The sequence below is a fragment of the Sphaeramia orbicularis genome, chromosome 1 (genome assembly GCF_902148855.1).
Source record: "Sphaeramia orbicularis chromosome 1, fSphaOr1.1, whole genome shotgun sequence".
In the NCBI taxonomy this organism is placed as follows: Eukaryota; Metazoa; Chordata; class Actinopteri; order Kurtiformes; family Apogonidae; genus Sphaeramia; species Sphaeramia orbicularis.
The window spans coordinates 41,282,425-41,302,011 of record NC_043957.1 but is presented as its reverse complement, the minus strand read 5'-3'; the positions used below and the strand labels follow the sequence as shown (position 1 = coordinate 41,302,011).

Sequence of the window (19,587 nt, the reverse complement as noted above, 5' to 3'; positions counted from 1 at the left end):
GAATGTTCTACATAGGGCTGTGCAATTAATCGAAATTCAATTACGATTTCGATTATTACACGCAACGATTACAAAAATTATGTAATCGAGAAAAAACGATTATTAATTTTGAGTTGTTTTAATTCACGCGCACGCAAGCTCCCATGAGCTGCTCTGCCCCGCCCCCCTCTAAGCTACTGCTGCCAGCTAGCCGGCAGGTCCACCTCAAGAGGAAAGTTGTACCTAGCGGTCTGGAAAAATGGCAGGAGAATCACAGCAGAAGTGCTTGGTAAACAAAAAAGGCAAGTCAAATTCAATTGTATGGAATCACTTTGGGTTTGATGAAGAAGACGAAGAGCAAAAACACATCACGTGCAAAAAGTGTTTCGTAGTTGTGTCCACACCGACCGCTAACACAACAAACCTTTGTAACCATCTAAAGTTTAACCACTGCCACCTTTATCATATTCTTTATCTTATGAAAAACTAAAAAGCATAAAAACAACTTCGTCCGCAATGCAATCTTCAGTCTCCGAATCTCTTTACGCTGCAACTCCCATATTAACCTAACCCTAACCCGTATAACCCTAACGTGCGTATTCAACAGGGTGTCCCATAAGTCTCCATACATAGGAAAAATAAACGTTTCTTGACATAAACCATTTTTATTTATATAACATGCTCTATATGACTGCCATTTTGTCGGGAACACATTTCAATGCGTGTCCTCCACTGCTGAAGAACTATAAAGAAGAAATATAAAGAAATACATGTTAGAACCATATGTATTATGTCTCCTATGTATGGAGACTTATAGGACACCCTGTAGATGGCTGATGTATACAGAAGGCCTGAACTGAAACCTCACAGCACGCCACTGAATTTACTATGTTTCATACTACATTGAACATACTTGAATTTATAATTTGCACTTTACGTGAGGTTTTTTTTTTTTTTATTGCTACAGTTCTATGGCAAGTCTATAGCAGTTTAATTACAGTGCACTATTTGTTTACAAAAGGAAACATACTTGAATTTACAGTACACTTATTTGATTTCAAAGATTTTTTTTGTTTTGTACAAAAGTGAAAATACTTTGTTTTAGTGGTTAAAAGCTTTATTTATGTTTAAAGAGTATATTTTACATTGTTTTGCAAGAAAAAAATAAACAACTTTAAAGTTAACAAATAATCATTTTTAATAATCGTGATTTCAATTATTCCTAAAATAATCGTGATTTTTTTTTTTCTATAATCGAGCAGCCCTAGTTCTACATAATAAATAAATATTAAATAGAACAGATTAACATGAATAAAATATATTTTATCTGTGAAAAGCTTCTCAGTACAGATTAAAAAAGGAAAGGGTTGAATTAATCAGTTCTGCAGATAAACAAATAGACGCTGAAGGTTAAATATGGACGTGCAAGAACAAATTAACTGTAACTCATGGTTCTCACTCGCATAAAACTTTTTCTGTACCCACTCTTTCCATGACTAACTAAGAGGATTTCCATGACCATTAAACTAGTCTGACACATTGCTAGTGCCAGACTTGAAGACAGAAAGGCAATAAACAGAAAGCTGTGGCCTTTGCTCCAACCACGGGGTGACACTCCACTATTGCTGAAACAACGAATTGATAAAATCGATCCAAATCAATTCTTAAAAGAGCTGGCAACAAATTCAGCAGTCAATTCACTGAGTCTTGAGCATACTAGTATTGAGGCATGCCTGCATGCTGTGTAGTGTAACAGAGGAAATCACAGAGCAGCATGGCTGAGGCTTTGGATGCCGGGCCAGATTTTTAAAGCTAGGTTTACATTATGTTCCTGGTGGCCATGGCAGGGGCTGCCTGCCTTACGTTTGGCCCAAACGTAATGCACTGTTAATGTAACAAAACTTGAATATGAAGAAAAAAATGGCCAAAATCCCATGGCACACTACATTTCAGGCAAACAGGGCTGCCGTCGCCACCAGGAACATAATGTAAACCTAGCTTAAGATAGCCTATGTGTCGTGATTACTTTAGCCCACCAGCTAGTTACACTATCATTGTAATTCCATCTCCATTTATTAGGCCATTAGACTAACATTACCTATCGCTGACTGGAACTAATATATACAAAGCTAGACTGATAGTTTACAACCAGAGCTGGTCTCTAGCCATAACAAGTCTAGGTAGTGGGCTAGTGCTTGCTAACTATACCCAAAGCCATTGCGGGGATGTAACCATTAGTGACCTGTCTGCAGCCTATATTGCTTTGGGTTAAATACCGATCTTTGAGAATTAAGTCTTTTGTGTTTATCCAATGAAATATAAAAATAAAATATAAAAATATAAAATAATCTACTAATTAATCGATTATCAAAATTAGCATTAGTTGCAGCCCTACACTCCACACAAAGTGCGTCCCTTTAGGAGTGAAAATTCACACCAAGGAGCAACAATGTAAGTTACTCAAAATATCTGGACGAATCATAACATTCAAAAGAATTATGAAATCACACCACTGTATGAACCACTGTCATCTAGCCATACTGTAGCCTAAATATACTGCCTGGCCAAAGAGACTCCCACACTAATATTTCATCAGACCGCCATCAGCTTTAGCTTAGTATTTGTCACTATGACACACACTCAACATAGCATTGTTTTGATAAGCTCATGCAATGTCACAGCATTTATTTTTGTCATTTTCTGGACACATAACATTGCTGAACCTAAACCTGACGATATGGAATCAACCATAAATCATAATGCATAATACTGGCTTGTACTGTAGGCACTAGGCATGATGGGTAATCACTTCATCCACATCTCTTCTCACCCTAATGTGCCCATCACTCTGGAACAGGGTCAGTCTGGACTCATAAGACCACATGACCTTTTCCATTGAAACACAGTCCAATCTTTATGCTCCCATGCAAATCAATTGTCATTTATGAAATGAGAATTAACAAACTGCATCAGTACTGCTGTAATTATTCAGACATAAGTATGTGGAAATTGCAAGTCATCTGCAACTTGGCTTGATATCAGATGAAAGTATATAAGAAGTACCCAAACAAAAACAATGCATTAGTAAAAATGCCATAATAACTTAATAATGGTTAAATAAGATAAGGTAGAAATCATTTACATTATAATAACATAATCTGTGTTTTTCTACAAACCATTTTATGTAATTGTGTGGTACAGCAGATCCAGCATCGACAATAAAATGTTAGTTCACAGACAAACTTACTTCTCAGGTTATTATAACTGATCAAAAATCATTATATAGGTGAGTATCTCTAAGATAATAAGTCTTTCTAATGGATTTTTAATGCAACAGGCTTAAAATACATATTTACAGGCTTCCAGTATGCATTATTTACTGAAAAATACGTATCATGTCAGAATAGATTCGTCAACATTTTCTGGGCCTGTAGCTCTAAGAGCTTCCTCCATGTGAATAATAGGTTACTAAAAGTGTACAATACAAAGACTAAAACGAGACAAGTAGGAAGTGTGCATTGTTGTGGTCCTGTGACCACCACTGCCATGCTGAGTTAATTTACACTAAATAATGCACTTCCTGTATGCCGAAACAATTCAGCTTCTCAGAGTTCTGGGATTTAACTACTGCTCTGGAGCTAGTTAGGTTCTCTGTCCAAGCCCTTGATCAGAATTTTTTAAATGTATTAATTTTTTATATTATTCATTAGTAGGCCTGTAACGGTACACGTACCGAACCAAACTGTTTCGGTACACACCTGTTCGGTTCGGTACACAGCTGTACCAAAACGGCACAGAATGTTGAGAAAAAGAAAAAGGAACGAAAGACATTGTTTGATGCCAAACTTTAAATCTGCGCAAGTTTCACACGGACATATTGAAGGACGCACATATTGACCCGAAATACGAAATAGCAGCTGATATAAGGTAAAAAAATAAAATAAAATATGATGTGAACCTGGAAGGAAGAGACTGAAGACCTTCCACCATCATTACAGTCCTGTTTGGGATCACTTCAGGTCCCGGTGAAAGACAACAGCGAGGAAAGAGACGGTGATAAGACGAATGTTGTTTGGCCTCTATGAACTACGGTAGTTGTAAAACACTGACACTAGCTCTGTCTGTCTCTCTCTCACGTACACTGTATAACAGAGGAATAGAACTGAGAGTTGGCCATTGAAAGTATATAAAAATAAAGTTTCACTTTCGTTTCACGCTAGCGTTAGTTACGTTAGTTATGGACCGGAACCCCTGCTCCGACCAAAAAAACAAAACAAAAAAACAACAAACAAACCATCCCCCGGACAAATCGCGCCTTGCACATGTGCACACACACACACACACACACACACACACACACACAAGTACACAAAGTGGCCTAAACAGTTTGTTAGCTGTCCTAAAATAAATAATTTGGTTAAGTTTGTTGTCAGTGTTGCTCTTCAGTTTGTTCAAACAGAATACCAGTTTACCCTCCTGTTAATGTTGCACTTCATGCAGAATTTTTTGTTGATTTTTTTATGCAGAATGTGAACTGAAAGAACTGTGATTAGATTTTTTTTTGTTTGTTCAAAACTACCTGTTAGGGAAAAGTGCAATACTAATGTTTAAAATACATTTAGTAATATTAATAATTTATTTTATTCTCTATTTGATTTATAGCAGCAGAATTATATTATTCCTGTTTTCCTATATTCTATTGTGTCCAAAAATTGGGGGAAAAATGTTTAAAAATTCCTAAATGTATTAAAAATATTTTGAGGGGTTTTCTTTCTTCCCGTACCGAACTGAAAAAAACTGAACCGTGGCTTTCAAAACCGAAAACGTACCAAACCGAAAATTTTGTGTACCGTTACATGCCTATTCATTAGGCATGTAACGGTACACATACCGAACGAAACTGTTTCAGTACGCACCTGTTCGGTACACAGCTGTACCGAAACTATACAGTATGTTGAGAAAAAGAAAAAGGAACAAAAGACATTCTTCGATGCGGAACTTTAAATCTGCGCAAGTTCCACACGGACATATTGAAGGAGCGCACATTGACCCGAAATATGAAACAGCAGCTGATATAAAAAAAAACAACAATGATGTGAACCTGGAAGGAAGAGATTGAAGACCCTCTGTCATCATTACAGTCCTGTTTGGGATCACATCAGGTCCCGGTGAAAGACAATAACAGGGAAAGAGACGGTAATAAGAAGAACGTTATTTGTCGTCTATGAACTACGGTAGTTCTAAAACACTTACACTAGCTCTGTCTGTCTCTCTCTCTCTCACACATGCTGTATAATAGAGGAATAGAACCCGGGAGTTGGACGTTGAAAGTATGTAAAGAGCTCTTTCCATTGCTCTTCTTGGCTCTTTCCGTTGATCTTCTCGCTTTGAGAAATTCTCCACACGATGAGAGCCAAGTGGAGGAAGAAGCGTATGTGCAGGCTGAAGCGTAAAAGGAGAAAGATGAGGCAGAGGTCAAAGTAAGCCCTCATCCCCTACCAGCTGTGAACCTGTCTGGTGGCGGAGTACGATCACGAGGAACGGACTTGGTGAATTGTTGGCCACCAAATTCAGACAACCACACTTCTCATGAAGCCTGCTGTGGATGCTGACTGGAATGCAGCAAGATGCTGGATGGATCTTGGAACATCAAAAATACAGCTGCTTTGTTCATGGACCATAATAAGATCTTGTTAAACAACTAGTGGTGTTTTGAACAATAAATGAACTATGTTCTTAAAACTTAAAAAAAAAAAAGAAAGAAAGTATGTAAAGTTTCACTTTTGTTTTATGCCTGCGTTAGTTACGGACCGCACCCCCCCACACACACACACAGTTTGTTTGCTGTCCTAAAATAAATAATTAGGTTAATTTTGTTGTCAATGTTGCTCTTCAGTTTGTTAAAAGACAATACCAGTTTGCCCTCTTGTTAATGTTGCACTCCATGTGGAATTTTTTTGTTGTTATTTTAATGCAGAATGTGAAATGACAGAACTGTGATTTGATTTTTGTTGTTTGTTCAAAACTACCTTTCAGGGAAAAGTGCAATACTAATGTTTAAAATGCATTTAGTAATATTTTATTTATTTTATTTTCTATTTGATTTATAGCAGCAGAATTATATTACTGGGTCATTCCATGTCAAATCACCCAAAAAAAATGACATTTTAAACCCCACCTCCTCCAAATTCAATGAAAATTGGTTTTTAGGTAAATCCTAGCCAGAAAAGCCAAATTTTCAAATTTTAGCAAAATCGGACCAACGGTTTTTGAGATATTGCCATTTCTTTTTTTCACTTTTTTGCGAAAAAGGGCGTGGCCGCCAAATTTCAAAGTGCTGTATCCCAGCAACCAGTGGTCCGATTTTCAAAAATAAAGTATATTTGTGAAGGGGAGATCATAAGGAATCTAAGTACATCATTACTTTTATCTTTTAAGTGATATATTTCATCATGACCTTTTGAGCTATATTTTGACCTTGGAATTGACAATTTGGGACAAATGACCCCGCGACGACTTTTCCTGAAAATTGTAGCCCAACATGTTGCCTACAACATATAAAGCACTAATGATGTATTTAGATTCCTTATGATCTCCCCTTCACAAATATACTTTATTTTTGAAAATCGGACCACTGGTTGCCGACATACAGCACTTTAAAATTTGGCGGCCACGCCCTTTTTCGCAAAAAAGTGAAAAAAAGAAATGGCAATATCTCAAAAACCGTTGGTCCGATTTTGCTAAAATTTGAAAATTTGGCTTTTCTGGCTAGGATTTACCTATAAATCAATTTTCATTGAATTTGGAGGAGGTAGGGTTTAACTCATTGGGTGATCTGACATGGAATGACCCTACTCCTGTTCTTCTATGTTCTATTGTCTCCAAAAATTGGGGGGAAAATGTTCAAAAATTCATAAATGCATTAAAGACATTTTGAGAGGTTTTCTTTCTTCCCATACCAAACCGAAAAAAAAAAAAAAAAAATGAACCATGGCTTTAAAAACCGAAAATGTACCGAACTGAAAATTTTGTGTACCATTACAGGCCTATTATTCATTATAATAAAATATCTGAGCAACAGACATACCCATAAAATATCACCATTATAAAAAAGAACCATGAAAAAAAAAAAGTGAGGTTTGTCTTCTGACAAACACGCACTTCTCCTATTATACCCCTATCTTAATACACTACAGTGATGATGTAGGGACGAGGAACATAAAGAAGGAAGTAGACAAGCTAAGCAGAAGCAGTGGTTGAGTCACATCAGTGATGTCACTGATGGGAGATGCCAGAGCAGCTACTCAATCTACTGTCTCACCAACAGTTTCAGGCAGATCCTGCTGTGTCTTGTCAAAACATGAGGTGTGCTCACTCCTGCTCCTCATCAAAACAATAGCTGCTTCACACTGGCACATTATGTTCTACACTAACAATAAGCTGCTCTGGGTCTCAGCTGATTACTTCCAGGGTTTCTGGTGGCTCAGCCTGTAGATGTTTCTCTGTTCAAAGAATTAGGCATGCAATCACACTTCTCAACACTGGTTTCCTAAATTTTTTAAGGCATAAATAATTAAATAACTAAAATAAGCTGAAAAGCTGGGGTAAATCCTGTGCAGGATTTAGCCAGTCACCGACTCTAGAATGGATATAATATTTGCTTCAGGTATTGAATTAGGGTCGCAAGACTGTGACATTGAGATTCACTTTAAGATATGTCTATAATGAGTTTTGGTTCCTGTTTTGTCCTGATTTTTGTTTTGTTAGTTCATTTTCTAAATTAATATATTAAGTTAAGATATCTAAGGCTTAGGGTAAGCTACAGATACTATTACATGTTCTTGATATCCCAAGATGTAATTCCTTTAGTAAAACCCAGTACAACCCCACCCCCCCAATTACAAAAAAAAAAATCATTCCTCTGTATGCAACCTTGGCTCAAACAAATCAAGGTATGAATTGAAACTGAGAATTATTACATCCCTAATATTTACAATAATAATACTCTTGTGCTGCTCCATTTTATTTGGCTTTTGGTTGGTTATTTATCTGAAACTTAGACCCACAACCCAATTCCAGCTCTTTAAACTGTAGTTTATTTCCTCAGTTACCGAGTCTGTTCCTTCTGCAAAATCATCAGCATTTCAACACCTTGTTTCTCACTCTTGGCGTTCTAGTGTCTCCTTGTTTTTAATCATCCTGCCATGAGAGTGGAGTCTGCTATCTGTCCACTAACAACAGACCCCTCTCTGTTTGGTCTGCACCCTCTGACTGCTCCTTTCCTCTTCCTACTGCTTTCACTACTTGGCTCTCTCAAACACTTCAACTAACAGATACATTTAATGCTCCTCCTCTCACTGCACTGTACGTGCTTTTCTGTCCTCCTGTCACTGAGGAAATAGAACATCCATTTAGTAGATATGTGTTTATTATATTGTACAGGTTAGGCCTCTTTGTACTTAATTCATGTAAATATTTTCACATGCATTGCCACCTCTGTTTTCTTTAGCTGATAAAGCTCAGCATGATAATATTTTGAGCTTCTTTATCATTTGGTTTCCTCTCATGTGCATCATGCCAATCTTACATCCAGAATACAAAACCGCTCACCTTTTATTTTTAATATGTATTTCGTTTGTTACTGTGATCATGCTCAAAAGAAACCAGTTCATCTAAAGGTTGTGGCTCTTGACAATAGACTGCTGACTTCTCCAACAGCAATGTGTCTTTTGGTGACAATAAATATGCATATTTGTAGTTTACATCATCAAACAACATCAGTATTGGGAAACAATGAAGTGCATGTTGTTAAACTAGTAGTAGTTTAACTACTGTTTGCAGTAGTTTGGTGGTACTTCAAATTAAATATTGAAACTACAAATTTGCAGGATATTCCCATAGCAGTGTCTTGAGCCACTTCAGTCTGTGAGCATACAAAACAGAACAAAATCAATTGTCCACGCTGCAATGCCGCGGCTGGGATAGCCGGTCATTGAACCGGATCATGGCGCTGATGAGTTAGAATGTCTTTATGGACATGCTGGAGCCAAACACAGACCGGCCAATCTGTTTGTGGGAGTGGTGCACCCCCGAACAAATACGCGTACAAATGAGGGGTCGGTATCAGAACATTTTTCCTGGAGGTTGGTCTAGTCCACAGTCAGTGAGACAGAAGTTGAAAACATCCTCCAGGCTCCTGATCTGGGACACAGGTATGTCGAGCATTTGCGAAGCTTCAGGAGGTGGGGTAAAGACAAATGAGTGAAAAGTTTCACTTTCACTTCTGCAGGGGCACGGACTGCACCGTACCCCATAGTATTAGAAGTAGGACGGAAAGTGACACATGCACGTGCGCAGTTACCAATCAACGTGCATGCATCTCCCGGCTGTACTGCGCGTGTGGGAGTACCCCCCCACATGAAATGCACGCGCCTGCACCCAACCACCCAACGGCGAAATGCACATGCGTGCACCCTCCATTACACACCGCCACACCAACAGATGAATTCCACAGGAAACACTGACTGTATCCAATGGTTCAATAATCAATCATTAAGGAATATGACATGCTTTTTTCATAAAGTGTATAAACAATATTTAGCTTTTATTCTTATAGACTGTATTGAAAAAGAAATTCAGGTTCTCAAGAAAATTGCTGCTTATCAATTAATCGTTAATCGATCAATAAGGGCAACCAACTAACGATTAATGAATTAATCGATAATTTGCATCCCTAATCTACACATATGTGCGCGAATGCCTGTATGCACAACAAAGAACTGAGCCAAACCCTAGACCAGCAGACTCTGAAGTCAAGAGGGCAACAGCTGCAATGAAGGTATGAATTGAACTCAATAAGAAAGGATGAAATATTAACAGTGACAAGTCAGCAATAACCTACACAGCAGACAGGTGTTCTGCCAGTGTCTGTGTTTATTACAAGGCCAGAAACTGGTCAGTTCTTATACTGATTCTGCTCAGATTCACACTTCAGCAGTGTAACTCTGCACTGAACGTCCATCTCATGAGGAGAAAAACAACTTTAGGACTGAGAACCTGAAGGAATAAAATACAACACTGACAAAATACATCCATGAGATGAAGCAGATGTTCAAAAATGCACCCGTAGGTATAAGTGAAACTGAATTACCATGGTACCTGAGATGCTGTGGCTATCTGTCACTGAGCCTGTGCAAAATTCTAAATGGCTCAATAGTAAAATGTAATAATTTTAAATGTGTGATCATACACAGCAGAAGTTTCACTGCTTAAAGAAGACAGTGATTGATAATTTCACTGATGTCACTGATGTAGATAATAACTACACTTCACACAGAGAAAATGAACTGTCACATTCACCCTTGCACAGTATTTAATTAAATGTAAGCATTTTTCCATTATATAATTACAGAGGCTGGCATTGTGGTTGTGATTCCATTAATTGTGCTGCTCTAATGAACACCAACTTACAAAAGATATTTTCTCATTTGTTCTTTTAATGATGGTTATGGAGAGCAGTGCCTGACCCTCACTGGTATTTAACTGGTGCTCAAATGGACTGAGATCTGGAGCCTGGAAAGGCCATAGCAGATGATTCACAACATGTTCAGACTCATCAAACCATTTGGTGAGTGCTAATGCTCTCTGGATGGAGGAACTGGCCTGGAAGTGAACAGTATTTTCCTTTAATTTGTCATCCCCACCCCCTCCTCCTCATATCTTACACAGTAGGCTATATGCCACTTGGATTGTTTATTCCAGTCCTTCCCCACTTCTACAAAGCTTCCTACAACTTCCTTTTTAGACACCTAGTTTTAGGCACTCTTAAACATATGAACTCCAGATGAGAAATAGAGTAAATTGTGGAATCAGTTTGCTTGTCGGAAGAATAGCAATAGACAGTAGACATGCACAGTATCTTGTTGAGTGAAACATTTACATTAGACTGATCTCCCACAGGAAGGCAGCTGGACACAGTCTCAAGCTATGACCCACAGACTTGGACTATTACAGAGGAACAACATTGGAAAAGTATGGCGTCTCTCCCTGAGCCAGAAATAAATAGAACTACTGTAGTACTGACCTCGAAAAGAAGGAAGTGACACAAGACCCACTTTAAAAAGAGAAGCCGCAATGTACTGCAATAAACACGGCAAACTGTTCAATGTTTGTCAAAATAAGCAGGGTCAACATCGAGGATATCGTAAAAAAAAAAAAAAAAAACCTATATTGTACCATATACAACATTTTATGGGCAATTACTGGGACTTTGTATTTTGAATTTATACCACTATAGTATGCGTTGAATAGTTTAAACAAAGTGTCTACAACCTGTGAAGAGCCCCTTGATTGGCACATGTAAAATGATTCATATTTTTGTTTGACAAAGATATACCAGGTAAACATTAGACACTACCATCAGTTAGAGGTCATCTCATTTGCCAAAAGCTAATGCTAGTCAACAAAGCCAGTATTAGCAGATACCAATATTTAGACTATATCAATATATCTGTACATGACTACTGGAAAGTTATCCAAACACATTTACAGTATGCAGTATATGCACAATACTTTTACCATCACTCAATTATTTGTATTCAGTGCATTAGTAAAGCAGAGATAACTTTAACCTTTAAACAAATAAATCTTTTGTAGAAACACTTAAATTGTAATAGGCCAGAAAAGCTTAAAAAAAAAAAAAGATATTACAGCCCATACCAGGATGTAAAAATGAGAAGTTCAAGAGGAAAGCCCCCTAAAATCCAGTGACACAAAAACTATCTTAGAAAATCAACCATGATGAGCAACTTAAAAGTCCCCCTTCTGCACTTCCCATAGTCATGTGCCTGGATCTTGTGGCTTTTGGAGCATATCCAACAGTCAAAGAAGTTCAAAGTTCAGGTGCCACACAGTAGATGAGATGCATAGCGAACAAAAAGGGAAGCACTGGAAGAACAAGGACAATTTGAAGGGCCTGAGGGTGAGAATGACGTAAAGCAGGAAATGTCACTCCATAGTCATAAGAGTCCAACGCATCAACATCACTCCATCTGGATTGAGGAGCCACTTCACAACACAAAGACAAGCGGGGGAGAGATGATGAACTAATTCAAATGCGATAACAGAGACACAATGTGGGGGCTTGTTTTCAGAGTGCTGTGCTGAGTCAGAGTAAAGCCTGTCTGAGAATCATTTAGGTCACTAGGCTCACAGATAACAACAATTTTCTCATCTCCAAAGGCAAACAGTCTTCAGATAGGAATATCACGTGTAGCTATATGATGAACAGAGGTCAAACAAGCAGTCTATCACCAGACAAAACCACACAGGTTGCTACATTAACAGAAAAAAAGAGACCAGCAACTAAGCATCAGGAACATGCTGCTTTATAAAGACAGGATGGTGCCTTGAAATTTACTGGGTTGTTTTTATTGGAGTGTGTCACATGAAGAGAGGAGGGAGGTCACATAAAGAGAGGGAGGGAAAAGCATGTGAGTCCAAGGGATTACAAGAAGAGGGTATGGCAGAAATGGGGAAAAGGCTGTTCAAAATCCAAGCACTCAGTCTCACTTGGACAATCAGGGTAATAATTAAACCTTAATCTTTTTAGCTAAATCAAAATAACAGACTGCACTACTTTCTGGGTTATTTTATCAGTAACACTTTAATGTCAGCGCTCAAGAAAAACCGAGACAATCACAAATAATGTAAGAGGTAAAGCTACGTGGGACACAACTTATCTCACAATCACTAAAGAAAAACTGCATGTAGGGCCTCAAGTCCCCATATTCAGCAGTCTGTGGAGTGGTGTAGAGTGTCACTTCAATAAGAATAGGGATTTGAGGTGCCATGCTTACACAAATCAGCAATAAGACTAAGAGCCTGCAAAATAGAAGCTCCGGACTTGGTATGTGTTTAATACAGCGTCCAGAATGACTTTCTTCCAGTTCTACGAGTGAAGTTCTGGCATAAGCACAATGGCTCTGGGGGTGATATCACCATGATTCACTCACATGCTCACTCACCTACAACTGCATTTGGCTTTCATTTACACTAGCTAAACAGACTGGATTTTCATGTGATCAGCTTTATAGAGGGTATGACTGTAAAACAGAAGTCAACATGTAAGTCATATTTTGTGAGTAGAGTGATTTAGCAGAGACAGAAAATTTTTGCTGGGTCACACTGTGAGCCAAGGGGACAGATGCTTCCCCAAATATCATAACATATATCAACTAGCTTGCGTCATGTATGTACATCTTATTAGCAGCCACTGTAATCAGCTGATAAATTTAAATATTTGTGTAAAAATTATAGATGAGTCAAAAATGTCTTGACATTGTATAAAAGCAAAAATCTAAACAAATTATAACTCAGTCAGTATTTAATAGCTACAAATACTTACTAATTAAGAGAAATACTCAAGTAGTATTTTTTTTCTTATGTGACAATAAATCCATTTTAAAACTGAAAAAGTCTGACATGCACTAAAAGCTCAGGAAATCAATAAGTGCAAGGTTTTGCAAAAATAGTAACAGTGAAGTAGATGACAAATGCTTATTTAAATTACTGTAAATGTGCTATTATGGAAGATTAAGAAAATGCTAAGAATTGAATAGTTGGGTCAATTTAATGTCAAGATAATGACAATTACTGTTAGAAGTACAGTCCTAAGAGACAGACTTTAAAGGATTGAAGTAATGATCCTCCAACTTCCACAACATATATACACAAACACCAACTGCAGGAATATCCCTTCATTAAAGTTGCAACTCAGATTCCAAGCACATTTATTAATATATGCAGGAAAGTACCCCAGCTATAGATTGATCTTCAGATTGTACTCCAACAGAAATTTATTTCCTATTCCAATCTGTTATGTTTTTTCTTAGTTCACCAACAACAACCACAGAGTATTCATTTACAACATCAATTACATTACAATACAGTAGAATATGTTGTCAGGCAACTACAGAGACATTCGTAATAGTAGCGACAGGGGAAATATTCAGTGAAAGACGGGGAACAGAATTCACCATGTTTGCCACTGAAGTTAAGTTATATGTAGCATTAAACTAGTAAAAACTAAGTATGTGTAGATATTAACTAGGGTGTCATTTTGTAAAATATAGCATTATTTTCAGTGGTAAATATAATGCGTTTGTTGACATATGTATACAGCCTGTTTGTCTTAAGTTAATGTTAAAGTCAGTTAACCTTCTTATAATTACCGATAATGACGTCGTTTAACTTGATTTACGACAGGTTGGGCTAATTTGGCTAACATTAACGCTCGCTAACTACCTACTCCGGTTTGTTAGCTAACTGTCCACTTAGCATGGCACGCAAACCAAACAAAACCGCCCCGATACAGCTCTCAAACTTCACTTACATCTTTCTGCTCTTGTTTGACGTTGAACAGGTTGAATAGCTGGAGTCGCGCTTTCATCCCATTCGCCATAAACTTTCCAAAAAACAAGATTTGAGTGGGCACCTCTTCGGAACTTGTCTCTGACAGTGTGGTACTCCACTATATTTCATTGGAAAGTTGATTTTGCTCCCTGAACCCGGGGAGGATCCTGCGGTTACGGCTGAAGAAATTTACGACATTAAAATACGACAAACACAAACGGCACTTTCAAAATAAGATGCTTTGCGTTCATAGGTAAATGTATCCTCTATATGTTTACGCGCTGGGGCTTTTATTTTGAAGGCCAATTGACTCCTTACTGACTGAAGGGCAGCTACCTTGACACAGTGTTATCCTCCAATGAGTTGAGAGAAAGGGGTGGACACAGTTCCTGTCCCGGGTCAAACTTTAGGCGGTGGGCTATTTATTTATTTATTTATTTATTCATTCATTCATTCATTCATTCCTTACTCCCTGTCATATGATGTAGCCTAGATTATGTCTGTCATGTTTGCAGGGGTGTGAAATAAATAGTTTTTTGCTGCCTGCATTCAAACCATGAACAAACCCTGAACAGAAACTTAATGTTACAGGAGTTTCCTTTCCAACCGTCATCTCTGGACCCCTGGGACCTCATTTGACCCTTTTTTTTTTTTTTTTTTTTTTTTTTTTTCTTTTTTTTTTTTCTTTTTCGCCCTCTGCTAGTGATGGGACTTTTGGCTCTTTGAAGGGAGCCATTCAATCAGGAGCCGTTCACTGAAAAGAGCCGTTCTAAAAGACTGGCTCTTTTATGGTTTTTGCATTATTTTGAAACATCAATGTTTTAATGACTAAATAGGCTACATGTGATGATTGACATTACATTTTAAAGGTGTTTAATTGGCGTGGCAGTAAATATTATCTTACCGTAAAAAAGAATAGTTAGTCAAAATGTGTGGGCTAAATACACGACATGAGAGGTGACATTAGGCAAATGCTGGAATTTGACAAGAAACGTCACGGTACATTATGTGGACTAGTCTGTAGCCTAAAAATGAAGAAGAAAATAAAACATTTTCTTATGAAATAACATTTTTCTTTGGCTCATTACTCACAAGTGGTCACTCACTCTTTCTCAAACTTTTCTCTGGTTTTGACCAGTCTTCTAGCTCCGCCTCCTCCAGTATGCTCACCTCACGCTTCAAACTGTTGTTTTTTGGCTAACTTCTTGCCATGAGACATGCACAAGCACTCTTTTTTTTTCTGCTCGAACATTCTCCTCCTGCCCAATGCCTCCCCAGTGACGCTAAATTGACAGGCAATCGGACACTCCCTCCTTAAAAAAATAAATAAATAAATAAAAATAAATGAACGGCTCTTTACAAAGACTCAGTTCCCATCGTTCATTTCAAAGAGCCATTCAAAAGATTCGATTTGTTCGTGAACGTCACATCACTACCCTCTGCCTCAGTGTAAGGCAAAAAACACACATTACAGGTACAGAGCACATAACATCCAAATGATAGTATTTTCATGCTCATGTCTTACAGTAAGGTCAGAACATTTATTACTGGTGAAAATGATAGGCTTTTAATCTGGCCAATTACTGAATATTGAGCAATTTGATGGATATTGATAAGACTTGAGTATCACCAAACAGCTTCTTTGTCAGTGCTAGATTAGATCTGTGGTTATGTACTGTATTTAGTGCAGAGAAGTGATAATAAGTTATTACCAGTTAAAACATTAGATTTAAGTGATAAAATGATTGTATTGTGTATCATATTTGATGTCAACTACAACTTGATATGTTTAGCCCATAAAGACCCAAATACCCGCCATTGAGCCAAACCATCTATTGATGTAAAATGAATTCATGTAAAATGTTTAATGCCTGTTGATCCACTAATCCTTTCAATACATGTAAATAATTGGTGTAAAATGCAGTTTGTCATCTTTTCATGATCATCAGATATGACCACATTTAGACGTTCAGAAGCTCCGTAGTGAACGTAGAAACACTGTCATCTTCTACAACATTGATTCATCAGCAAAAACCCATGGAGTTTGATAAATGACAGCAGATGGAGACACCTGTTTTTATGTTTGGAACAGATATCCTTGCTGAAAAAGTCCCATTTTCTTTAACTTTCTCTGTTTCTGATCTAACAGCCCTCAACTTTAATCTGATCTTTAATGAACATCTACATGATGAGTGAATTAAATGTAGGAAAACATGTGGTTTTCACTGAAAAAATGCTAAATTCAGAGGATAATATTATAATAAATGGTAATAAATTGCTTAAAAAATAATAAATTGCTTAAAAAATATTAAATATAGAGGCAAATTCATTTGGGAACTGCCACAAAAGTAGCACTGGTTCTTTATGGATTAATACACAGAAAAAAAAAAACAGTAACAAAAATTGTTATGGTAATTTTACTACTACAATAGGTTTGGAAGACAAGGTTTTGTAACAGCAGTGACACCCAGTGGTTACTTTTTTACTTCACGGGCAGGCTAAACTTTGACCTGAGATAGTTTTGTCTTAGAGAAGTACAAAAGTATCAAACTAAGTACTAATAATCGCCAAAAGATTACCATTTTCTCCAAATTAATAATGTTTGGTACATTCCTTGACTCCTTTTAAATACTGGGAACAAACAGACAGAATGCAAATTTAATTCTAGTTTACATATTTCACATTTTTCAGTTTTGTTTATTCACCACCATCTCTCTCTCTCTATTTTCTGTCCCACTGTTTTTCAATCACATATCTTGAAAATTAAAAAAAAAAAAAAAAAAAAAAAAGTCAACCTCTAAAAACAATTGGAGGATATCCCTCATAGTACATTTTTCAGATGATAACACATGTATTACATTTACATAATACCAGGCCCTTAATGTACTGAAGGTTGAAAATGTGCAGATGAAAATGTGATGTAATGAACTAGGAATTTAATGCTTCTTTCAAGTATTTTACACTAACAGAGAATATCGTAAACAACAAAAGCACACTGATAAAATAAGACCAGTGGCCGTGCCCATAGATTAATAAATTAAGTATGTGAATAGTTTGTGTGTATGAGCCAAAGCCAACTGTGACAAAGTTCGAGCAACAGGTGGTCAGCATGAAATCATCACCACATTTTGGAACAGGCTGAAAAAGGAGTGTGAACAGCACACATACACAAACTGGACACACTCTCACATACAGAGCCCAACACAACAGGAGCTAAGCCAAAGGAAGTGGTCTCCATGGTAACACAGTTCTACATCCTGCTTGGTTGATTTAAAATAAAATTCCATGCTTCAAACATGAAAAGAACGTAAAAATAGGTAAAGTATAATTATTTTTGATAGATTTCATATCTGACTATTTAATTGCTTGTTGAACCTTTTCAGTTTGGGATTATGTGATGTGAAATCTGTGAACATTGAATAAATCAAGAATCCTGTGAATATGCTTAATTGTTTATTTTGTAGGAGATGCTGTGGACATGACTAAGCTTCAGACTAAATCTGACACATTGTGGCATTTGGAAAACTGAATCAACTGGAAAAATCATCTCTGCAGAAAAAAATACTGCAGTCATTAAAACACATGAATAATGTGTATGACAGGCTGATTGGGTTCATACTGTCCACTGAAAATATGAAGATTTCCTTTGCTTTTTTTGTCAAAAAAGCAAAGGAAATCATTATAATGTGCATGACAGTTATAATAAAGATCTATTCTATTCTATTCTATTCTAAATACTGAAAGTTTATTTGAAGTATATAAAGTATGTACATATACACACTGAACTTTAACCACTATTCAAGCTATACTAGAAGGTTTGGCCTAATAGGGTTCATCCATTCATTGTTTCCAGCTATATTTGGTCAAGTGTTTCATGTCTTCAGTATGTTGGGTAAGGAAAGTAATGAAAATGTGATCAAATGTGTCTGACACCAGCTGCAACTTTGATACTGTTGGCCCTGTACACCATGCGGAGGAAATTAGAGGTCAGGAGTGTTTAGGTCAATAAAATGTGCAAATGTATGTGCTCATGTTGATTTGTTGCTTGCCTGTGTTTGTGTTGTTGAATGGAATAAAAGTTTAAAAGTGCTCCTGCTATTTGACACACAGAACCTGACCCTTATCGGGGATCTTTTTGTTTATTTGTTGTCATGTTGATTGTTGAAACACAATCTAGAAGGTTTATGACTTGGCCTTTATTTTGTGTACCTACCTTACTGCTGTCTTGACACTGGAAAACATAGCAGGCACAGTTTGCATTTCCCCTGACCAGGCAGCCAAAGCTGCTGGGCTCCTGGCTGTTGTGAATTAGCTTGGTCAGCTGATGAGGACGACATTCAAACAACACTGAATGTGTAAGAGGGTCCCAGACAACTCGCTCAGCACAGACGGACACACACCGCACCCATGATGCTGATACACAGAGGCAAACTGATTGATTCCAGTTAGAGGTGTCCAAATGTCCAATTTTAAGTCCTCCAGACCTCTGTCCAGCACACTGATCCCTCTCTAGAGGCTTGGACCTGGTGATCTCAGCTACAATCCAGGGCAGCATGGCCATAGTGGTCAGGTGATGGACAGGCAGAGAACCAATCAATCTTAGTCTGTATTGCACCTCCTCTTCTGCTTCCTCAGTTTCACAAGCAGATGTGGAGGAGTTGAGACGTAGAAAAGATGGGCACGATTGGTGGTTTGAAGTTAGACTAGGAGGGGGCTTCTTGGAGCTCCCTGGCCTGGGAGCTGTGTTTCCTCTGGGCTTCACTTCAAAGTAGAGTCCCTCCATGGTTCAATAGGCCAGAGGCGGCAGTGCCTCAGCTTTATCTGTAAAACATCAGGTAGACAACAGAGCCCTTTAAAGCCACCGGGGAACAAGCAAACATACCAGGAAAATATGTCATCTGTGTGGAACCCGGTCAGTTTTCCCAGGATAATATGAATAAATGAAGCCAACCACTGTAACAGTCAGAGGGTCATTTGGAGGATACTGCAAAAATGACCACCTGGTGTTGTTTACCCAACCAGAAACACATGGCCTGACTGACCTACACTATCATAAGTCTCAAGGACACAGAAACAACACATGACAGTTATCCTGTCCCATCACACTGGGCCTGTCCTGCGCGTCAGAGACAGGAGAGGTGCAGCTGCTTCTTTTCATTAGATAATCAGCAAATAAAACTGGTAATATAACCACAT

At 37.7% G+C, this 19,587-nt stretch overlaps 1 protein-coding gene across 1 annotated transcript in view; it reads right to left on the bottom strand.

Annotated features, from left to right (window-relative positions):
- tbc1d1 (TBC1 (tre-2/USP6, BUB2, cdc16) domain family, member 1) overlaps positions 1-19,587 on the bottom strand; it is a 61,006-nt gene that overhangs the window by 40,799 nt on the left and 620 nt on the right. The window contains exon 2 of the mRNA XM_030147457.1: positions 18,605-19,212. Coding sequence (XP_030003317.1) covers positions 18,605-19,174 — 570 coding nt within the window. The 5' untranslated portion in view covers positions 19,175-19,212. The remainder of the gene's footprint in view (positions 1-18,604; positions 19,213-19,587) is intronic.